The sequence below is a fragment of the Hemicordylus capensis genome, chromosome 2 (genome assembly GCF_027244095.1).
Source record: "Hemicordylus capensis ecotype Gifberg chromosome 2, rHemCap1.1.pri, whole genome shotgun sequence".
In the NCBI taxonomy this organism is placed as follows: domain Eukaryota; kingdom Metazoa; phylum Chordata; class Lepidosauria; order Squamata; family Cordylidae; genus Hemicordylus; species Hemicordylus capensis.
In genome coordinates, this window is record NC_069658.1 from 123,996,909 (window position 1) to 124,021,661 (window position 24,753).

Genomic DNA, 24,753 nt, shown 5'->3' on the forward strand with positions numbered 1-24,753 from the left:
TTGCTTACAAATATAAAACAAAGTAAGGAAATGCATGATACTGAGTTGTCGTGCCTTGAAATATTTACAAGTATTCCAATGAAAATAGCATACAAGAACAGAGCTGAATTTGAATATGCAGTGTGCTTCATTTAATTCCACCCCCCCCAATCACCTATTTTATAAGTTTCTTACCACAACTTCCAGGCATGATGCCCCACAAGTAGGTTTATATTTAAAAACTACAATATAAAATTGTTATTAATATCAGCCACCGTGAAACATTAAACACACATTCATTTTTTAAAAACAGGCCATGTGGTAGACTAAAATTATACAGGCTAATAGGATCAAAGGTCTCCCAAAAAAAGATGGGTTTTCAAAGTTCATTTCTTTGGCAACCCTTTAAAAGCTGCCAATGAAAAAGCCCTCCAGATAGATAGATAGATAGATAGATATTTATTTATTTTCTATACCCCCCTTCCAAAAATGGCTCAGGGCAGTTTACACAGAGAAATGATAAATAAGATGGCTCCCTGTCCCCAAAGGACTCACAATCTAAAAAGAAACACAAGACAGACACCAGCAACAGTTACCAGAGGTACTGTGCTGGGGGTGGATAGGGCCAGTTACTCTCCCCCTGCTTAATAAAGAAAATCTCCACGTTAAAAGGTGCCTCTTTGCCAAGTTAGCAGGGGTTAAATGCTTTGACGACTGGAAAAAATGTAAGGTGTTCTAGATTAACATGGCATACTTTTTAACATTTTGTTTATCAAATAAAAGTGAATCATGTTAAACCAAGCATCAGACGTCTGGGTTATTTTTCCAGAAAGGTCTCCAGTACAAGGTTTTCTGGGAAATTCACACCATTAGCCTGCAGAATATTTAGAAATTTACCCGAAGTGGACATTCTCTCCAGATTTCAGGGTTATCCCATGGAGAAACATAGATTCCAGGTTTCTCCACCCTGGCATTTCTCTACATCTCCAAATTCTCCATATCACAGGCTTCTGGATCCGTGTTTACCTTGGCTTCCTAAAGGATGCTCAGCATGTGCCTCTCCTCCTCCACTCCACCCAAAAAGGTCTTACACACCATAAACTGTTTTGTGGATCTGGAAGGCAGCTGTCAACACAAGCTCCCACTGTTAGCCATAACATTCAAGGATCAGCTTGAACAGTCCCAAGTACAATAAGGACTCTCTTTTAGAGACTCTCTCTAGAACATAAAAGTGTTATCTTTTTAAGAAAATGAGCTTGTTGCTATCAAATCAGTTCAGCAAGGTCAATAGGCACTACTGAAGGCGGCATTACTTGCTGATGCTGCCACCTAGCTCCCTCTTAAGTATGAATTCATTTCCGACTATTAGCATATGTCTCAAAGATCTGATTTAATGCTGTTTCAAACATGTTTGTTTTCCGTATACAAAGATAATGGGGAATATAACATTTCATTCTGGAAGGCAGCACATGTGCACGCACATTACAAGTGCATAGGACAGGAAGCTGGGCTTCCGTTGTATTACAAAATACATACAAACAGGTGCACAAGAGTTTCTGCCGCTAGAAAAAGAATGCGGCATTCAATGTACTAACATTTTTTTCAGGGCGCATGTTTTGGTGGTGCACAGCGGGCTAAAGAGGAAAGGGAAGACTGGCAAAAGTCACCCCTTTCCCAGCTTAAACAGCAGCACGGCACTAGACTGGAACTCACACTGCTGTGTGCATATAACCCTGTGCGTGCTGATGGTGCGCTCAGATTTTGGGGGCATGCACCGTCCCAGCAGGAAGCTGGAAGGGACAGCGTCCTACTCTCAGTTTCATTAAACAGAGAGAACCTACTCTCTGTTTCCTTAAAGTTCCCTTTTAAATTTCCCTCAAAGTACTCAAACCGTACTTCGAACCATGGTTCAAGCACATCCCTACTCCAAAGTGTGGAGCACAGGAACATAGTGTTTGGTATTTTTGTAGTTTAGAAAAAATGACAATGTGGGTGCGGGGAAACATGATAGAGCTTTATGAAATATCATGAACAGTATGGAGTAGAGAGGAAGGTGTCTCTCATACAAGGAGGATAACTTTATGACAGAGAGGCCTGTCACTGGCTATTAGCCATGATGGCTAAAAGGAACTGCCACAATTGGAGGCAGAATACCTCTGAATATCAAATGCTGAAGAGGACTGTGGTGATCGTCCTGCCTCAGCTGCAGGCTTCCCAGAAGCATCTACTCAGCCTCTATGGGAAACCGAATGCTATAATCAATGGGCTTTTGGTCTTATCTTGTTCTTACGCTGATGTTATTTTAAAGACTCTGATAATGTGAAATGAGCATTCAACAAGACTCAGTATTGCATACATATGCTGGTTTTAGATGGCATCAGTTGAGCATTAGTTCACATATGGCAATAATAGTTATGCAGTTTGCTATTTAATGTGCCAGAGGACATGTGGCTATGAACACATTTATTGTGGCATAAAGAATATGCCACAAATCTGGTTTCTGCTGCAACCAACCCTGGAAGAGCAATTATTCCTACTTAGCCCAGCATCCCTGCAGTAGCTGCTGCTAGTACCTCCCTCTCTCTCTCTCTCTCTCTCTCTCTCTCTCTCTCTATATATATATATATATATATATATAAAACAATGTGGAGGACCTTTCCAGACGGTAGTAAGACAACTACTTACTACTGTCTTAGTAAGGGGCCTAGACAGGAGTAGCTTTTGAGCAATATCCAAGGACAGGTTTACTCACCCTCCATGTGCTAGTGCTGGCTTCCATCTTCCTCTCTAGTGTGAATTCATGCTGTGTGCAGTCACAGACAGGACCACCCATCCTTAGGGCAAGGCAGCCAAGGAGATCACCCCTAGCCCGATGCTCTCCATGCCCCAGTCAGTCAGTCAGTCAGTCAGTCAGTCTCTCTCTGTCTCTCTCAACCACCCCCATGCACTATTTCCCAGCCAGCAGGTGGCTGCTGCTCAGAGAAGAGACTTGGACTCTGTGCTTGGAGGAGGGTTGGTCTTGTGGTAGCAAGCATGAATTGTCCCCTTTGCTTAGTAGGGTCCATTTGCATTTGAATGGGAGACTACATGTGTGAGCCCTGTAAGATATTCCCCTCAGGGAGTGGGGCCGCTCTGGGAAGAACAACTGTATGCTTGCCTGCAGAAGGTTCCAAGTTCCTTCCCTGGCATCTCCAAGATAGAGCTGAGAGAGACTCCTGCCTGCAAGCTTGGAGAAGCCACCGCCAATCTGTGTAGACAACTGAGCTAAATGGACCAATATATGGATCGGTATGAGTCAGCTTCCTATGTTCCTTCCCCAGGCCCCATGCTCTCACACTCTCTCTCCCCCCTACCCCACCACCCATGCTCCTTCTCCCTGCCAAGGGTCTGACTCAGTATATGGCAGCTTCCTATGTTCCCTGCTCTGCTGCCGATGAAGCACAGGAAACATCATGGAGCCTCCTCTCCTGCCACTCACTCGCTGGCTTGCTGCTGCAGCAGTCACTACCATACAACTCATAGGATGAGAAGCTCTCATCCTCTAATCATCACAGCAGCAGCAAGTGACGGAAGAGGGGGCTCCACATGTGCTTTGTGCACTCCACGGGTGATGGGTAGAAGAGCAGGGGGGGAGAGTGCGGGGGGGGGAGTGCAGAACCCAAGCCTCCTCTCTGAGCAGCAACCACCCACTGGCTTGGAAATCAAGTGTGTGAGGATGATTGGGAGAGACAAGAGAAAGAGCAGGGCATGGCCAATAGCAGCACACAGCAGCTGCAGCACACTGATGTCATGCCATTACGCCCTTTTTAGTTGCATCTGGCCCTGCTTTTCCTTGTTGCTGGCACCCATCCGTTCACCAACCACCAACCCTTGGACCCATCTGTTAGTCTTGCTTTGATCACTCTTCGAGATTGCTGTCTGCCTCAGCCTGCCTCCCCTTGGTTGCTGCCTGCTTGTGATACTTCAGAGGGAGGAAGACTCTGATGAGTGTGGAGCCACACATTTATCAGAGCTTCTAAGGAGGGGGGTGGTGGATTGGTGGATGGGGGTTTTTGCTTGCGCAGCCTCCGCTTAAACATGGCCAACGGGCAGGGCAATTAATGTGATGGTGGTGGTGAGTCCTGCTTGCTATAATATGACTTGAAATGTTATAATTCTGGAATAGCTGGGCAGAAACTTTAACACTGCAAACAAGCTGTGGATTCTCTAGTGTTACTACATTTTCTGTCATGGGTAAAAAAACACATTAAAATTCTGAGAACCTTTGCTCAAATATTCTGGAAGTATATCATGGGGTGCAAAAAAGGGCTTGGTACTACTCCTTTTCTATGAAAAAAGGGGGAATTTCCTCCAAAGTAGGGTTGAATGATGATGTTCATTGTGGATGCTTCAATTCCAGAGCTTTTTAATAGTGTTCTGCCTATTTATTTAATTCCAGGGGGAAACTGTTAAACTTCTTGTGAAAAAATTTAAAAGGTAGTATGGCATATCTGAGAAATATTTTGTTCCTCAAAGGACACAAGACTTAAAAATGGACAGTTTTAATTGGAAGGGAGCCATTAATTGTATGAACACTTTCTTTAATTATTCAGTACACTTATTGACCAACTAATCTCCAATGTGCAAAGTATTGAAGCATACATGCTAAAAAATATTTACATAGGGAGTGGGTTAATGGGTTAGGGCTTCAAGCAGGGTTTAGAACTGTAGGATGCAGCAGAATGAGGTGGTGGACTTCTGGGCACAGATTAGACAATGAAACACCATTTTAGGCTGCAGTCACATTTCTTTAATGCTCCCCTATGTAAAGGATTCCCTTTAAGTGAGAAACTACAGTAGCACAGCAAAGAGGGGGCTAAGCTAGAGGCTTTCCCCCTGCTTCTTTCTTGCAGGGAATTTCTCTCAAAGCAGATTTTTTTAAAAAAAAATGAGACACTACCTGAAGTCTGAAGCCTTACTAGATTTGTTCCGATAGGTTTGAGATGGCTCTTAGCAATTTGCATGCACATGTGTAAAAGTCTCAACGATCCTGTAAAAGTCTTAAAGTGGTTTTAATAGCAAAAGCATAAGAAAATGTTTCTCTGCTACAAAGGAGCTTACAATCTTAAAACAAACACACTCACCCACACTTTTCACACAGCATGTCATCAGTCAGTATGATTCTGTAATCATACGAAGGCCCTGCACATGCTGATTTGCCCCCAGCCCCACCCACCGCTCTAGGGACAAGCCTGGAAACAAACTAGGGTCCTCTTGTGGTATTTGCAGCACCACCTGCTGGTCAGCTCTTTTTTTCCATTAACCATCATTCTTCAGAAAAGTAGTACACTAATAACTTTTTCACAGAAAGCTAGAGCTGTCCAGCAGGTGGCGCTGCAAAAATCACAAGAGGACTCTGGTGTCTGTCTCTTAACACAGCATGAATTCAAACTAGGAAGGAAGATGAAGCCAGCACTAGCATAAAGAGGGTGAGTAAACTCACACTTGATTCTTGCATGAAAGCTTCTCTTGTGGTACACTTATTGCTGTCTGGAGCTGGGACAGAGAACCATCCTCAGGCTCTCTTGGATCACATATATTCAGCATCAACCCTGTTGATTAAGGAAGCACTTTTAAAGTAGAAGCTCTTCAATATTTAGCAAGGGGAGAACAACTGTTCCCATCCCGTTCCAGCACAGCATTGTTCCAGTAACTTTTTCTGGTACCACCCTTGTTTCTTTTCAGGTTGTGAGCTGTGTTCCCTCTAACAGGAATTCCAAGGTGTTGTTGACTACACCTCCCATCATCCCCAGCCAAAGTCCATTTCAGCTGGGAATGCCAGGAGTTGTAGTCAACAACATCTGGGAATCCCTGTTACAGGGAACAGCGGTTGTGAGCCCCTTTAGAGCAGGGAGACACCTTCATTCCTTTTGCTACATAAACTGCTGTGGGAACATTTTATTAAAAATAGTAAACAAGTTTTCAAACACACAAAATTGTTTTTTGCTATTTATCCAAAAGTTTCAAAACACACTACTTCACAAACTGAAGTTGTCATTAGTCAATAATGGGCTTGCAAGCCTAGTGGAGCAGCTAAAACCTCTGCAACTTATGACCAGTTCTAACAAAAAGGTCACTTTGCACTGAGTTCTTTGTACATTTTGACAACTAATGAGAAAGCTTTATGAAATATCACTAAGTACAAATTATTTATCAAGCAATTATGATTTAGTTTTTCCTATCCTTTTCACTTCATCACTACACTAGGATTTCTTAGCAGAAAAAAACCCTGATCATTACACTGCCTTAGGAGGAGAGTTTGAGAGTCTGATTTAATGACCTGCTACACAATAAGACAACTACAAATGCAAGATCCCAACTCCTTTACAAGAGTTAGTATGACCACAGAGGCCACTTAATGGCAAAACCCATCACGTATGTTCTGGGACAGAAAGCTTTTATGCTCTTAAATGCATGGTTCTCCTTTGCTTACTCGACATTATGTACAGCTAAAGGCTAATCCTACTCTCAGTTGGGATATCAGCATCCTAGCTGTGCAAGACTACAGCCCCCTCTCTCTTAGGATCAGACAGACAGCAATCGTGAAGTGTGGCAGGAACAAAATATGGAGACATCTGCTTTTACTCAAAATACAAAAGCATGTTTTTACCACAAGCTTAAGTAAAAACTGAAGTTTTACTCAAAAAAGGGAAGATGTGAACTTTCTTTTTTTAACCCTATGTATCCAAGCTTCTTTGTTTACACATTTCTTTAAAATAAGTTAATTCCTTCAAATAGACAAGATGAAATCCAAATATGACAGATGTGTTTCTTGTGACTGGCAGGCTAGACGTGGTGGTGGTATCATAATTCCAAAAAATGTGATAGAGCTTCCTGTCCTAGATGAGGTTACACTCTCCCAGAAGGATCACATACCCAGTTTGGGATACCCAGATCCAAGTCTCTCCCGTTTCCCATACTAAGGCAACAGCCAAAAGTGCCTTCTATCAGTTTTTGCTGATGCACAAGCTGTGCCCATTTCTGCAAGAGAACAAACTTAACACAGTGGTGCACATAACAGTAACTTCCTAGCTCAACTACTGTGTTTTGCACAGACTGTTTTTTTTAATGTAATCTGGAAGCTTAAGTTAATGCAAAATGTGGCAGTCAGGTTGGTCTTTGGGACAATTTGGAGAAACTATGTTACTTCTGTTCTGAAAGGATCATACAGGCCACTAGTCCGCTTCCGGACAAAATAGGAAATGCTGGTAATTACCTATAAAAGTCTAAATGGCTTGAGTCCAGGTTATTTAAGATAGCACCTTCTTCTATATGATCCCAATTGCTTAAGGTCATCTGAAGAGGTCTACTTGCAATTGTCACCAGTTTGTCTGGCAACAACTCAAAGTCAAATCTTCTCTATAGCCACCCTGAGCTTTGGAAGATGGTTTCAACCAACTTATGAGGTTTGCCCTCTCTACTGTCCTTTAAAGACACATCTTTTTAGCCAGGCATTTTGGTGGGTTTTAACTAGCTCTATTTTAATTTCTGTATTTTAACTGGCTTATTTTAATTCATTTGTAAGCTGCCGAGAGATACATAATAATTCAATTCATTATATTTTTATATTGCCTAATTTAAGAAGATAGAAAAAATTAACAGCTACAGCTCTTTTTTTTCTATATTTTTCCAGACTATAAAAATAGTTGACAGTATTTTGCAGGCAAGGCATAAGACCTTCCATTAGCTATTTTAAATCAAAAGTATTTAGTAGTGTATATAGCTTAGGAGTGCATAAGAGGTGATGCTTCAACCTCATAGAATACATGGAAATGGAAAAGGAATCCACTATTTCTAAAAATTAGTTGTCAATTAAAAGCAGGTGTGAGTTGTTAATATGAGCCTGCTGTGAATTTAAGGCTTGAAAAAACACTCAAGTTAGGAAAAAACCAGTAATACTTGTCTCCTACCTTTTAATTGGTTGTGTTTGCAGATTTAAGATTGAAGATTAATGGTACACACAGAAAAAGTAAATCACTCTCAGATATCCTGCTCAGATTTGCACCTGGGACATATGAAACATTTTGCTAACGAACAAGAGTCAAAACACTTGTCTAGTTGTTAACATGGGGGCCATATGGCAGCAAGTATCTAAATTTCCACTACAAAATCATGCAACACACCCCTAGAAGTTCCAACATTTGCCACTGTGTAGCACACTGGTTGCTCAATCAAGCAATCCCCATTTGGGACGAGATGGCATTCAGTGGCATTGACTTCCAAAAATATGCACAGTACTGCCTTGTAAGACAATTTACATGCCAGGGCACTTTGGATACAAATATTTCTCTTTACAAAATATTTTCAGTTTACCATCCTGGTTTGACTTTCAGGTTATTTCTTTCTACCCACCATATTTGATCTCGTCACAGTGGCATCTACACAACACACTATACTTCCTTTATATATCACCAAAATTAAAAAAAAATCTAGCAGATGCTATACTTGGCAAGCCAAGCTAAAACTTCATCTTGGGACTGCTGAACTAACAGTTACAGGACTCACTCGTTTCCTACACCCAGTAGCAAGCACGTCAGTTAATGTTCTTATATTTGTAGTTCAGGGGTGGGGGGGGGCGGGAATTATATAGCATGTACTCAGCTACTAATCACAATTATTAGCTCATGCTCACTTTTGGGGGGTGGGACAAGCTCAGAACGTTTCAAGTCACTTTTAGAAGTGTTAAGGGAAAAAACTAGTTCAGCACTGTAAGATTAGATACATTCTAGTCCAGAACTGTACGATTTCAGCCCTCCTCCTGCATATGCTGGACTACAACTCTCGTAATTCTTATGGTCACTGTGGCTGAAGTTAATGTAAGTTTAGTCCCCAAAAAGCTGGAGGACTGAAGTTATGCAGCTGTGTTCTAGTCCAGTGTGAACCTAAGTAACCCTCTACACACAGGATTGGGCTGCTAAGTTGCAACCCTACACACACCTGACAAGACCTTTTAATGCAGTGGGACCTTTTTTTTAAAAAAAGAAAAAGAAATCCACAGGCAAAAATTTCAGTTTTTTGAAATGGGGGGGGAGAGTTCCCAGGGCATCTAATGCAGAGTTGCTTAACCTTAGGTTCCCAGATGTTGTTGGACTACAACTCCCATTATCCCTAGCCACAAAGGCCATGGCTTGGGATAATGGGAGTTGTAGTCCAACATCATCTAGAGACCCAAGGTTAAGAAACCCTGATCTAAAGCAACTCAAGGTAGGAGCGGAAGATTTGAACTATAATTGTTTGTAAAGAGGGGGAGATTTGCTTCAGAATTTTAAAATACACTGTCTCTACTAGAGAAATTTCTCTACACTGCATAAGGAAAAACTGTTAAGATTTAAAACCAAAGAGAACCTATCATTTTAGAGGCAAAGGAACATTCATGCTTTAGGAAATTCTCATGCATCCCCAGAAGAAAGACCCAGCCCAATCCTATACAAGTTTTCCTGGTAGTAGGCCCCACTGAGTTCAGAAGACTTTACTCACCAGAGCTTTCAGATATATGGTATGCTTCTGAAAGCAGTACTCCTAAATTACAAAATTGGAGGATTTGGCACAAAAAAAATCATATGTATATTCTGTTCAGATAAAGCCATCATGATTTTTATAACACTAGAATCATAAAGCTAGAAACATTTGCACACTGCAAGCCAAGGTGTTTAATTCTGGTGTCTCCGCTTGCCATCTTGTCCTGCTTTTACAGATCTCTTTTTGAACATCTACATTTTTTTATTTTTAAATGGAGTCTGAAGCTATACAATCTCTTTCAGCTCCAGGGGTCTCGCTCACAAGTCACTAACAAATGCTGGCTTCATTATCTGTAGAAACACCTCAAGTGTCGCCACATATCAAAATTGTACAAAAAGCAATTCTTAATTCTCCTTCACAGTTTTCAGAAATCCTGGAATAACTGATACTCATAAGGGCAGGCATTTATCCAACATGTACTAGTCAAATGCTTTTTGTAAACTGTGTAAGAGCACAATGAAACAAATATTCTTGGATATCAGAAGCTAATAAGAAACACCAGTTGATTTAGACTGTATACAACCTGATACAGCCATCTTTACACAGAAGGAAATCCCACTGGTTTCAATGTAACTTACTTCTAGGTAGGCAGGCTGTGGATGGCACTCCAGAGTGAAGTAAGTTCACTCTTAGAACTTACTCTCACATGGCATTCAGAGAGTAAGTTCACAGCCTTACTGAACATTTGACCAAGACAGCCATTTGAAAGAATGTATTTAATCATTTATTTAATTTAGTTAACGTATTTGTATACCGCCCAAAATGCAAGAGTCTAGACAGTTTGCAACAAAACAATTTTTAAAAACCAAGTAAAAAGGTTAAAACATTACAACAATTTAAAATGTTAAAACTATTAAAAATAATCAAATGATTAAAACAGTATCTAATTAAAAGCCTGGGAGAACAAATGCATCTTGACTGCCTTTTTTAAAGTTGTAAGAGATGGGGAGGCTCTTATTTCAGCAGGGAGCGTGTTCCAAAGCCTCAGGGCAGCAATGGAGAAGGCCTGTCCCCAAGTAGCCATCAGACAAGCTGGTGGCAGCTGCAGATGAACCTCTCCCGATTATCTCAGTTACACATTTCTGGCTATCAGCACATTTCATATTGTTCTGTTCAGTCCACTGATGCCCTACACAGCAACACCTAGCACAACACTGTACAGAATTTTGCTACTACACCTTTTTGCTAACACATTTAAGCTTAATGCCAATTTTAACGTTTTTCAGGTTCAGTGTTAAAAGCTAAAGTATGTTAAGTAAAAAGAAGAGGCATTAGTGAAGCGAGCAATAAGCTAGGTATTTTAAAGAACAGTTTCCAACTTTTAAAAACCAAGTACTTGCAGTGCAGCAGCCACTGCATTAAAAAAATATGAAGAGGTGGGGCACCCAGAGTGCACTCACTGATACGTCCCCCCAGGGACCACCTACACCCTCCTGGCACACCCCTGATCACGTGGGGGGGGGGGATTCATCCAAATAGCTCCTAAACATGCACTCCATGTGTAACACTTGCTTAAGGGCCACTCAGATGAACAGCCCCCGACCCCCACAAGACACAGAGAGAGCTAAGGGCATCAGTGGAGGACATCCCTACACTCGTGGTGCGCCTCCTCTTTATTCATACATGCAGGGATCATGTATTGGTTAAACCGGCTCTATGCCTGCAGGACTAAGGGAGAACCAACTGAATTTGAAGGTTGTAAGTTTATAACTTTTCAATGGAATCATTTTTTCACTTGAATCATAGTTACTTTCCACAGCAGTCCTGTGCAACAGAATTTTTTGTGCTAGGCAGAGTCCGAATGGAAGCTACAAAAGCACTCCATTCAATGGGCACTGAATATCAACACGTTACTATTTTGTGGGTCTGAATGACATTACCATTCCAACAAATCGTCTTTTTAAAAAGTTAGACCATCCAACTTTGATAACCAACACTCATGCTAGACCTTTAAATCCAACTGAGCAACATGCTAGCAGCTTTAATCTCTTCCCTGGGACTCTAGATTATTCAGACATCATGGTTTTAATTGAAAGACATTTTAAGACAGTGGTTCAGCAGGAGTTTTAAAGTATCTTTTCATAAGTAATGGAATGCATCAGGAGCACAAAAATATGCTTTAAAATCATAAAATAAAGATGTATCCTTGTCCCAAAAGGGCTCGTAATCTAAAAAGAAACCTGAGGTAGACCAGCAACAGCCACTGGCAGGATGCTGCGCTGGGGTTGGATCTGGACTGTTACTCTCTCCCGCCATATAACTACATATACATATAAGAGAACCCCTACTTTAAAAGGTGCCTCTCGGCTCAGTTAGCAGGGGTCTTCAACATGGATGAGAATTAAGACCACCAAATTCAATGAGGTTTACTCCAAATACACATGCTTAGAACTGCAGAATAAGCCTTGATGTTTCTTATTAACCTGTATTAGGCAAGGCAGAACAAGTCTGCAGTTGTTTTCTATTTGTATAATTTGGCAGCTATTATAGAAGCCTAGCTCCAGTTGTGATCCATTAGATGCTGGAGTCCCTGCAATTTGACAACAATCCCTGCTGCTCTAGTAGCATAGGCTGCTCTTCAAATACTGGCAATGTTTTCCAGACTTTCTCAGCCAGAAGGGATAAATATCAGCTCCTGTATTTTACTGTGCTACCACATCCATATTTTTAAGTAAATATCAGATCAACAAGCAAGGGTTTTATACATAAGGATATCTCTTGCTTCTGTTCCACATATGCTAAATGAGGCAGAATTCTGATATATCTGGAGCCAAAATCCATCCCAGGAAAAGTAACCCAGATATTCTTTTACAAGAAAAACTGAATGGTTTTCTCCCATAATCCTTTACCCAGTGTTAAAGGAAGTATGTTCAATACTTATGACAGGGAAGGGAAAAATCAAACAGGAAGTAGTGAAAAAATATTTCAAGTAACTATGTTTTCTCCTAAAAAACAGTATTTCACATTCAGGAAATTTAACCATTTAGAGCAAATGGAAATATTCCCCAGAAAGAGACAATCATACCTACTTAAAATGCAAGTAAAACCAACTTGTCATTTTTCCCCATCACGTTTTTCCATCAGGAGAGATAAGATTAAAAGATATTGTTACCCCGCAAACCACGAAAACATCATCCTATATGCATGCAATGTTTTTGCATCATGATGGATGGTACAGAATGGGGAATTGCGATTTGTTCTCTATGTGGCTGCAGCTTTGAAGTATAGTTAATTTTGCAAATTATTTTTATTAATTTTTGGTTGAAGCGGGTCATTTTCCCCAGTGTCAGTTTGCAAAGTGACCAACGTTACAAAATACTAGATTTAAAAGAAAGAGTTAAGGAAGAGGTCTTCACACTAAAATCCAAGCATTAATCAAAAGCATCTAAAGATTTCTTTCCAAAGATGTTGTAACATGGTTTTGTTTTTTTTTTAAAGCAGCACTTTCTTGATCTCTTTGGAAAGAATTGTACTAAAATAATAAGAGTGTAATCTGCAATCATTTCAGATGATAGAACTTTATCTGGGTCACCAGATATTTTAATCTACTGATCTCCGTTTTTGTTAAAATTTTCACTGTAGCCATTATCTTATCTGAAAACCCAATTCTACTGTGAACCTTCAACCACCAGGGGGTGCTCCTAGTACTAGTCACCCCTTCTCTGAAACCTGCAAAAGGGTTGAATCTACATCATTAAAAGTGATGTGACCTTCTGCAGTGCTTGAAGAGACTAAGCAACTAGATACAGAAACAAAAAAGTCAAACAGAGAAGTGGGCCATTTACAAGAGTGGTTGCAGACTAGCAAAAAGAAATACATTTGCAAAGCTGAACTACAATTAGTCATTGGGATCATCTGGTGAGCTCATTTCATCAGCTCTGTTTCTGTATTGGACATTTCCCCCTTCTCAAATTCAGTTCTGACTGCTTTCTTTGCAACATGGCATTTTCAGTTTTTGCTCACTGCCAAACCAATAACCTCCTCCATGATTCATTTCTCTAAAAGCAGGGCTCTAGGAGTGGTTGAGGGTAATGAATCAAAGTCTCAGCAGTATACATTAGCAAAGTTGAGCCACTACAGTTTTAATCAGTTAACAGATAAAAGGAGATGCCAATCAGCTCTTTTCCAAGTTACATATTAAAATACTCCACTGCTTTTGGTTTGCAGTTAATAGGCATTCATTGTACATGTGCACTGTTTAAAGCAGTGGGTCTCTTATGTTTAGCAAGAAGAGAGTAACTGTCCCTATCCCACCACAGCACAACATCCTTCCAGTGGCTACAGCTGGAGCTACCTGTATTTCTTTTTAGATTGCGACCCCTTGAGAATGGTCATCCTGTGGTGTTTTTTTCTAGACACTGCTTTGAAAACATTTTTGTTGCAGTAGTAATCATGAGAATAAGCTCCACTTAGAGTTGCAGTTTTAGATGGTCGTTCACAAAGTATCAGTGGAATTACTTAAAATGCTTTTAATCAGTGGGACATGTATTACAGAACACCCGACCTTCCCCAAACATTCATCTGTACCTGAAACCCAACCAGCACTTTTAGTCCATTTTAGAGTATGCCTGCATGATTTGCAATACACCAAAGCAAAATGCAGTTCACCAGCTGTGTATTGTGGCATATCAGCTAGTTACCCCCATCTCACTTTTGCAGCCCTGGGCTGCAACAAAAAGCAACCACTCCTGGAAAGCAGGCATACATGTGCTGTATCATCCCTTAATTTTCTAGGATTTTCAGTTCCCACCCCTTACGTACAATGATACAGGGCAGGACAAATCTCAGGGAGCCCTGGTGCCTAGAAAATTTAACTGTGGCGCCTAGACTAAGATGTTCAGAGGTAGAGTGATTTACTAAAATATTTCTTTGTCTTGTAAAGGAAATAAAAAGAAGCCCATTTACTATTCCGCTCTACAATGTACGTCACTAAGCCTGGTAATTTCATCAAGCATCCATTGTCTGGCTCCTAGATCCAAAGAAAAAGTGTCAATGCCCGCCATAATAGAAAGGGGTGGGGCATAAAGGTTCAGAGAACTCATTACAGTAATTTTCACTTCTCTCCAGTTAGCTTAGCACAGAGGAAGACGGTTGCTTCAAATAAGCATTACTGTAGAAGCACAATCCAGAACGTTCTTGTAATTCCCATTATTTCAATGTGGAGAACATTAAACATGTGTGCCAATTCAGATCAACATAACTTAAACGTAACTTTAGCTAGATTGTAACCTACATTTTTCTAGTTTTGGAAGAGACACCAATTTTGCATTGATGCATTTAGCACATTTTCCCATTCCTGCTGCAGACTTGTGAAGATATGCTATTTTTCATATGCCTGCTCTCACACACACACCCCATCACACCTTGGCATTTGCTGGCTCCTGAAAATCTTGTTTCCTTGCTCAGTGATCTTATTCCAGTTGCTGATTCTGAATTCAGCTTCTGATTATGCTGAGTGCTGTTGTTTCTGGAGAACTGTCACCATTCCCTCTGACACATCAACATAAGGTACTCCCCCTCCACAATTTTAAGTTGGTCCCAGTCTTCACCACTTCCAGCTAGTCACATCTCTCTTAAAGGATATACAAGTCTTAAGTTAGCTACATTTAAAGCTTTTAGCAATACTCCTTCCAGCATCAAATAGGTTTGAAACCCAAGTTGGAGTAATTTTAGCAAAATGGTATGTAGTCTCACTCAAGTACAAAGGGCTCTTGTACTCATATCCCCATGAGCTACTGTGCACACACACTGGGATCATCACAGGAACTGCCTGCCCCGCTGCAACCTCTCCTGAGTCTTCAATTTTTCTTTTAGAAGAACAAAAAAAGTATACACTCCTGACAGAAAGAGAAGCCTGTTGGCAGCCTTCTACGCAATTGCTCAATAAGAAATAATCCAGCTTCTGACTTCCAGTATTCTGACCAATGGGTAAGGTACCAGGATGAAATATACATATTTCTTAACAGCTATAAAATAGGTTAACTAGAATTTAGGGCTATTTTGCACTAACAATAGCAAACTAAGTATTATGATGGAGGTTTAGATCTCTGGTTTGAAGCCAGAGATCATCTTTGAAACCAGAGGACTGTATTACCTGCCCTACCTTACTTGACCAAAATCCATCAGTTACCATCTACCTTATACTATTAAAATTTTCCTCCATACACATACACTTATTCTAAGCTTTTTCAATAAGCAGCTAAATATATCATTTTGAACATGTTTTATCTTTGGTTTTGCCAACTATACAACTTATTTCTATAAGCACACAAGTATTTTAGAAAAATAATCCATGAACATATACACTTGACACCCATACCCGTAGTACATTTGTAATGACATCAACCAAGACATCTAGAATTTCAAACAGGTCTTTACCAAAGCATTAGTAAGGGCAGGAAAAAACCAACTCCACTTGTACTACAGGACAAAGGCCCAGCAATAGAGATACACCAAAACAAAACCCCGTAGCTATAAAACACTATATTCTTCTATAAAGAATATCACCTTTCCCCAATAGGAAAAGGAGAGGAAGAAGGAAAAGAGTTGTGTAAAACCCAAACAAAACGGGCTTGGTTCTTTAAGCAAAGAGACGTGCACGAGTACAAACCTCTAGCCTGACAAGGTCAAAAGGATTTGGGGATAGGACCTCGCCCCACAGGACAGGTCACCCTAAATGAAAGCTACCTAGGATATTACCATTGGCGGCGCGCGCCTTCCTGGACTCAGCCAAGTCCTACAGCCGCCGCCGGAGGAATGGCTTTCCAGGGTTGCCCACTTCCCACCTGCACGCACTTGGGAGAAATGAGAGGCACGTGGCCTGGCAACGCTGACGAGACCCCGCACGCGGCTCACGCCCCGCCCCACACACAGGACGTTCTGCTCCCTCTGCCAGCCAAGGAAGCGCTCTGCCTAGGCAAAGCTGGATGGGGCTGCAACCCGCCAACCTTCCGCTGGGCAGTCGGTTGGTTTTGCAAACACATTCGAGAACTCCTCTTGAGGGGTTTTTTTGTTGTTGTTGTTGCTTGCTTGCTTAGCCGCCCAGAGGACAACTTTTTATGGGGCGGCTAACAATGTTTATTGCTGTTATTATAGATGGTTGCAGAGGTTTTTAGGCTTGGAGACACGGGCAAGTAAGCAAGCCGTACTAGACGAACAGCACGTTTCCCTACTAAACTTTGTTTAGCGCCCACCAGAGCAAGCAGTTGCGGGCCTACAGCAGGGGAGTGCTTAGCAAAGTTACGCTCTGGGCTTGGTTTTCGGAAATCTTTCCAGCACGATGGAACAAAAATGACACCGAATTCTTGCCTTTACAGCGCCGTTCCGAGTATGTTTGTAATGTAATCAAAGCGAAGCTAGTGGGCCTTCTTGCCCAGTGAGGCCGTACAGGGCTGTAGCCTTTCGTAGAAGCCGCACCCGTAGACTTCAAAAGATGTTTGCAATCACATTAGAATTGAGAGGTACGCAAGGCTTTGCATTACTTTGGCTGTAATCTTACTGACCTCGTTTGGTTTTAGTTTACGCTGCTTCACAGGACGGCAAGTTATTACAGTGCCTGTTGAGCCAGCGTCGTTTGCAAAACGAAGAATTAATAGTTTCCTATCGTATACACACTGCCTTAGAAGTCCCATTGGACGAAGCAAGACTTCCTTCTGAATCAGCATGCATAGGATTGGGCTGCAAGAGAGCTTTTTGTTAAAGAAATGTGCATTTCAGTGTACAGCCACTGGCACTCTGATTAACAAGCGAAGAAAACAATCTCTTAAGAAAAATAAGCTCCTGCTTATTTAGAGCATATTAACTCTGCAATACCTACTTGTGGCCAAAGAGCAACCACGCCTTGCAGTAAAGTAAAAAAAATCTGACCTCTGCCGTTTTCAGCGTTTAATGCAATAATACTCCCGTGGCAGTGCGCTGCACCGAGCAGTAGCGCAGGCGGGAAAATGAGAACCGCCTCGAGGCGTTTGACTGACAGCAGGGTGTGGTCCACAAGTGCCCATGCGCGGAAGCCAGTAGAGTGTAGTTGATACTCCAAAGCGAGGCTCTGCCTTGCTAGTGGAGGTGCGAAAGATGGGGTATGTTTTCCTCCTCCCTTTGGTTGTATGTTTTTAAAGCCCCAGAAGTATTAACTGTATCCCTAATATTTAAATAAAGGGGAGAAATCAAGGTTTCATTTCTGGAGCCACGTGTTCCAACAGTTTTACACCGGCGTGTCTTCTGGAAGTCTGAGATACTGCCTTATCAGAGCAAGGCGTATCATGGACAACATTTTCCGCTTCCTTTACAAGGAGCGATTCCTAACAGACTTCATGCTGCCCAAGTTCACTTAAATCAATGGGTTTGAGCGCGCCTAACGTTGTACAGGATTACCGCCTTACTTCATCGTCGTTCCAAATGGGCTTCACTCACCATTCATATTGAGGGACGGGGAGGAGAGGTCACCACTAACTTCGCCCATTGCTTAGCCCCCCCCCCCGGCGGCCTGAACTTCTTTACATACTTCCTAGGAAGTAAACCCCATTTAAATTAATAGTTGCGTATGAGAAAAAGTTACAGCCTGATCCTATGAGTGTTTGCTCAGAAGTAATCCTCTTTCTTTTCGATGGAAATTTCGTGCAACAAGAGTTTGCGGTGTTGTACACACTTGGCGGTAGGCCCCTTGAAATTAGCGAGACTTCTGATAATTAGTGATTTGTTAACCCTCTGATTAACAAATCGAATCGGTCTGTTGGGTTGCAGTCCTAAACTCACAACCCTATCCTCGGCTTGTTTCCTCGCTAAGTTGCCGATCCCCAGTTATGTGTGCCTAGGATTGCCTACGGCACAGTGTCCTCAGCACAGTTACTAGAAAGTAAAATCTCATCGAAACGAGCTGGGTTATATATGAGTAAGAGTTGCAGCCCAATCCTAGAGCCTATATGTCTGGAACAATGAACTTAATTATACTTACCGCCAAGTGACCATACATAGAATCGGGCTGTACAGGTTTTTTCTAAAAGTACTGGTTCTTCAATGCAACTTACACCCATTTAGCTACTGCAGCTGCAGTCCTATGCACACTTACCTGGGAGTAAACCCTATTGAACATAATGGGATACTTCCAAGTACATATTATATACTTCGAAGTAAAGATGTATATGTACTGTAAGTCTATTTAGACATGCCAGGGCTACAAGCCCTGTGCAAAGTTATGCAACTGGGTTCATTGAGCTTGCTTCCGAGCAAGCATGTAAAGTAGTAAGCAGCTCCGGTTGTAAAACCTAATTTGAAATAACCCTTGGTCAATAGAATTACTTTAGAGTAAACTGTTTCGAACGAGCGCTTTTTGGCTGTCATCCACAAAGCCTTTTAACTGCAGAAAGCTGCATTAAAGATTCATGGAGGACTGTGAAGCTACGTAAAAGGAAGTCGTTCGTGGCTCTCGTCCATAAACCACTTAAGCCTTCATGCTAGGATTTACCGATTAGATCCTTCTGTCTAAGTGATCTGAAGTGGGTTGTTGCCAAAATCCCTTTGGCTTCATACCGATTTAAGAGTGTGTGTAAGTATTTCCCCTTCTAGGTTGTAGCCCCTCTCCCCCACTTGCTATAAATGCCCTTGCTGGTTTTCTCACCAGCATCTATTCAGGAGTTGGAGAAAGGACGTCCAGCCAAAAGGGGCGGAAGAAGGACTGTCGATCACCCAGCCCTCTTAATTCGGAGTAGTAACTAGTGACATTCGCATCTAGAAAGTCTGAGCAGACTTGAAGTGTTACCGCCTGACTCCACTCAACACAGCGCACCCAGTCATACCTGTTCACCCAGGAAGTCCCCTACTGAGTTCACTTCAGTGAGACTTATTCCACTAGAGACTACGTTATAGATACTACACAGTTAGGGCTGGCTGGGTTCCTTTCAGGTCAACAGGCCTAATGCCGATTGGCCGGGTTTAGTGCCTTCAGAAATGTGCACCCTTATCTCTGCACGCTCGGAAAATTAGACCGTGGAGATTTAAAAACACGCAGGTGACATTAGAATGGCAGCTTCCAGTAATTCAATCATCGACAACTGTGCCCATTCTCCTTCCTCGCAAGCACTTAGCTACTAAGTCCTGCCCGCGAGGCAGCTCTAAATCCCTCCGAATCTAGCAGGATTTCCCCCTGCCGACTTTTGGCGGAGAAGACCGTAAGCGTGACCTTCACCAGACAATTAGATGGCGTGGCTCGCACCTGCCCCCCTCTGTAAGTCCTCTGCTAGGAGGCTTATCGCCATCGCCTTTACCCTGTGTAGAAGCATTTTTCATAACAATTGCATTACGGGTGTTTATCCAATACAGAGCTCAAGGGGGTGTCAAAATAGAGGCTTGCTTCAAGCGAAATGCCCTTGGATCTTTGAGTTGCTCTCAGCAGGCCTCTAGACCCAGTCGAAAGGGCAGGCAGGCGGGCCTGATTAAGCAGTTTCAGGAGCGCGTGCTCCGCCCTAGGTTCACCACTTTTGCACGCTCGGAAAATTGACCGTTTTGTTGGGTTATGATGAGGATGCTATGCGAGGCCTTTAGGGCCCTCTGTAGTATCCTGGTGATACCTATTTAATGAGGGTGGAAGTACTGCACTCTCCTTCCTTCTAAAGGGGGAGGAAACCGAGACAAGAGTATCGCCCCCCTCATGGTTTTGAAATGGGTTACCTGTACTCTCCTTTCTTTCTTGCACAGAACGAAGCGCAAGGCCACCCGCTTCTTTTAGAGCCTTCATGTAGACTACAACTCAAGGGGCTACACTTGTCCCCCCAGTTGGTTGTACTGGTGTAGTCCCAGTTCAAGTGTGCTAAGATCAAGTGCGCTGGGTGGTTAAGTGGCAGTGCAGGCTGAGTGTTGATTAGGAAAGGCGTGCCTTCCAGACAGAGAGTGGCTTAACTTCTTAGCGTTAACTCCCACACTGTGGTAATGCCAGCTTGCAGCGTGGCCTGAGAAGGCGAGCTTTAAAAACCATGCGAACTCGCTTATGGTAGACCAAAGCCAAGCAATCACTCGCCTAGAATCTAGCTTTCACCAAGCACGCTCCAAGCCGCCCCCCCACCCCTTCCCGCAGAAAGCTCCTCACGTTATGCCTCCTTTAAATTAAGAAAGGCGGAAATTCTCTTTGTCCCTTGAGGAGGATCTAAAGCTTCAACCCTCCAGCCACCTACTCCAAAGGAGTCCCACTGACGTATACGGAAGGCTGCAAAATGCAGTTCTGCATTTTGCAGCCTTCCGTATACCTAAACGCAATCGGATTGCTGTCGTGCAGGGCGGTAACGACTTCCTTGCATTTGGGCAATACTATATATGAGACAGAGACGTATATACCTCAAGGCATGAAGGGGTGTGTGTTTCTTGCTTAATGTGGAAAATAATCGTCACATCCCTCGAAACGTACTAGTCTACCTGGGTTTTTTCTCGCTCTCCTTCCAATCCCTCCACCCCGCCCTCCCAACGCCAAAGCCGGCTCGTATAAATCTGCAATTATCAATTAAATCATAGCGCCTCGATCCCAGTGCCCCTCCCGATCTACTTAAAATAAACCCAGAAAGGAAGGAGGGAGTCCAGGCTACCAATTTGCCACCGTGATACAGCTCTTCTGTTCAAGGCTTCTCAGACGTAGAATAGGTGGGTACATATAAGCAACGTGCTGGGCATAAATTAAGCTACCATGGTAGAGCCGGGGCCGGTACTCCATGGAACACACGGTGCAGGGCGAGCCTGAAGCCCTTTAATACAAGCAAAGGAGACGATTTTTTTTTTAAGACATCCTGTTAAACGACCTCTACCATACCACAATCTTCACGCTCCATTTTATTTTTCCTTTGCCACTAACTTCTTTCATGCAAGACCCAAGCATCTGCGGGCGAAGGGGCGTGTGCCCGCCTTTCTGCTTTATTAAACAAAAGGCGCCTAGGCGGTCTTCCTCAATGTTGATACCAAGCAAAACGAAAGAAGGATCTAAATCAGGAACGCCTCGCTTCCTCTCTAGCATGGTGTCAGTTTCACAATAGGAGGGGACTGGGAGGATTGTCTCGTCGTTGGGCTGACTCTACGGTTTTTAGCTTCAGGGGATCGCTTTCTTTTTCCTGGGTTTGAATGCAGCCGCCCCCTGTCAGGACCAAGGACAGCGACGGAGGGAAATGGATCACTCTACGCTTAACCAAGTGCGCTAGTAGGGCTCCCAATAGAACGCCTTTCGGCTGCATCAAGAACTGAAGCATTTCTCCCCCCCTCCGCTTCCCTAGAACAAAGAAAATCGTGTCTCCCGGATATAAAAGCTGAACCCTCCCTACAGAGCGCTCTAATTGTCATTGGAAGGTTCTTTAAAAGTCTGGTTCTGCCACCCTGCTGTCACCTCCCCACCCCATCTTGGCCATCCGCTCGGACAGTGACAATACTAGTATCTGCGGGCTCGACCGATTCCAAGTCATTGCCTCTCGCCGCTCTCTCCTACTCCACCCCCCTCCACTTTCCCCCCGAGCCACCAAATGCTATTTGGCTAATGCAGTTAGAGTTGGGAGCTTATCCCGTCTGATCTGCAAACGCCAGTTTAAGCTCTTCAAAGCGATACTCATTTCATTCATTCATCCTCATGCCGGGTGTTGGGTACTTTCCCTTGGTCCAACGCGAGAGACGCATTTCACGGTCAGAGTTTTTAAAAGGCGTTGAACTTTACACCTTCAGGTAGCTAATCTGTTTCTTGAGGCACCTTGAAGCGCGCCGTATGCGCACCTGACTGCCTGAATGCATGTAAAAGAAAATAAGAATCGGACATCGTCTTCTACCAGTATTCTCTTTCACACAGATATTCCTATAACCGACGATACATTGGGTATCTAACCCTATTCACCTGCTGCAATAGACACGAACTGCTGGAAACCAAGCAGAAGCGTGTGGGATAAACTTAATTCTATACTGCATGCACTTTTATCATTTCTTTGCATCTAGTGCAGCCAACCTAACAACTACCAAAAAATACTTTTTAAAAAAGGTAATAAAAGCACGACTTACCTTTCTCGCTTCAGCTTAAAAAAAAAAGTAACGATGTAGGGTCTCCCAATAAAGATGAGTAAGAAGCAGATGGGTAGGTCTCAAGACAGCACCCCAAACCTAAAATTGCGGACAGTTGTAAATACAAGCAAATAAAAATGGAGGAAAATAAAAATTAAAAGCGTCTCTCCTCTGCTCCCTCAGCACGAAAAGAAATTGGGAGGGGGGAAATTAAAAAAGAAAAAAGGGAGAACTTAAAAAAAGGGAGCGTGACAAGACGGATATGTTCTCCTGTTACAACACAACTGAACAAAAAAGGGGGAGGGGAAGAGAAATAAAAGGTAGGAACAAAGGAAAGAAGGGATGAAAGGAGGGTTTCTTAAAAGACAGCCTCCCTCTCTGTGTCTCCTTGTTTCTTTCTAGCAGCTCTCAATCGAAGTAAGCTGCTGCATCTCTTTAACTGAGAACAGACATAAGGGGGGAGGACGCCTTAAATGGGAAGTGGACTGGATCACAGATTTATAGGAACCGTATCACCCGGCGCTCCTCTGCTTCCGCACGAGTGTGTGCGCGTATGTGTCTCTGCAGCCGTGCCAGGCTCTCCCACCTATCCCGGGTGCCACGCGCGGAAGTATACGCCGAATCCAGAGGCAACTGAACATGCTGACACAGCCTCTCTCTCCCCCGATTGGTCCGATGGGATGCTTCTGGCACCGCCCAGAGGAAGCGGCCAGACTTGATTGGCTGTCACTCTGTGTCAATCCGGCAAGCTCAATGGAGTCCCATTTCAGGGTGGGTTGAGCCGAGCAATTCCATACTCGGTGCAGGGACAAGCCAGACAGAGCGTTTGAGGCAGCGTAGATCGAAAGCAGGGTAGGATGTGCTAGCAGCAATGAAGCTACTGCGCAGTTCTCCCTCCCTTCTCTCTTTTTGTAGAAAAAACTTTCTTGAACTAGGCAGATGCAATACCGTGATGGAATCCTTGCTACATCTTTGCATGTTATATCTGAGCGCTAAAATGTTTGGATTTGGATATAAACATCTGTTTCAGCACTTCTTTAGAGTGAGGAGGAGAGGTTGCCCGCCTAGGCAGGGGTCTTCTTATAAGAGCAAGGCACAACTTCGCTGTAGTAACCAAGACTCTCTCTCTCTCTCTCTCTCTCTCTCTCTCTCTCTCTCTCTCTCTCACACACACACACACACACACACACACACACACACACACACACACACACTTCACCCTTTAGTCTCTGGCGACCGAAATGTAGGACAACCCGTGCAGAAGAAGTGGAGGCGGGTGGGAATACAACCTGGAAATAACAGAAAGAAATTTGAACTTTCTTCAGACCAGGTTGAAAGAGCTGGGCTGATTCTATCTCCCCAGATAACTTATCTTAGGTTTATAAAGGCAGCCCGATCCGATACCCATTGCAGACCGAGGTATAGGGGTGTGTGTGTGATTTCATGATCAAGGCTGGGCGTGTTCCTTTCTTCTTTGTGATGAAGAGTGTGGGAGTTGTCAAGCAAATAGACCTTTCCGGGTCGTGCTGTAGCCTCCTGCCCATAACTCACCCACTCTCAATGAAAGTTATAAGACAGTCATTTAGATGTTCTCCTAACTTGCCTGGGCGGGGCTGGCCGTGAGGAGAGTAAGCCCTTCTGTTTCTTCCTAATTGTTCTGATGGATTCTGTCTGAGAAGGAAGAATTTTTACACAGTGCACCCTGCATGTACTTTCCACGCCTTTGCCCTTCCGTGTCCTTTCCCTTTACTTCAACCTGCTTTCTCTCTCGAACGCTTTCTAGGCTACACTTGCTGGTGGAGGAAGGGAGGAGGAGGAAATAACCGCTGAGATTTTAGTTACACCAACCAAGCCCTATGTGCCCTTCGAAAGATGATCCCCAGTCTCCCCATCCCGCTCCCACCCTCTCAGACTTCTCTTTAGCACAATCGGGAAATTGCATGTAGAGGGTGCAAGAGACGTGCGTAAGGGCTTGGAAGATCAGCACAACGTAAATTAGTGTTCCGCGGGAGTGCGCCCTTGAGTGTTTATCAATGATGAATGGAACGGATCCGAGAGCCTTCGATTATCCCGCCGTTTGGTCCATATAATCTCAGCATTCAATCGACGTCATAGTACCGGAGTGGAAGAGGGAGGGCGGCGCGGGGTTGCTTTGACACCTTGCCTAACAACTTGGTGGTGAAATAGAATGGGCATCTCATTCTAAAA

The 24,753-nt window shown here is 43.2% G+C and overlaps 1 protein-coding gene across 18 annotated transcripts in view; it reads right to left on the reverse strand.

Annotated features, from left to right (window-relative positions):
• ELAVL2 (ELAV like RNA binding protein 2) overlaps positions 1-23,131 on the reverse strand; it is a 185,189-nt gene extending 162,058 nt beyond the window's left edge. For 6 of the 18 annotated variants that reach the window (XM_053298731.1, XM_053298727.1, XM_053298733.1 and 3 more), the window contains exon 1: positions 16,237-16,362. Coding sequence is in view for 1 of the 18 variants with exons in the window: in XM_053298734.1 (XP_053154709.1) it covers positions 16,237-16,239 (3 nt within the window). In the remaining 17 variants the exon portion in view is untranslated. Of the gene's footprint in view, positions 1-16,147; positions 16,171-16,236; positions 16,384-17,353; positions 17,509-22,545 lie in introns of those variants that run through there. The other 12 variants (XM_053298738.1, XM_053298723.1, XM_053298730.1 and 9 more) reach the window with 9 other exon arrangements.
• Positions 23,132-24,753: the final 1,622 nt, after the last annotated feature.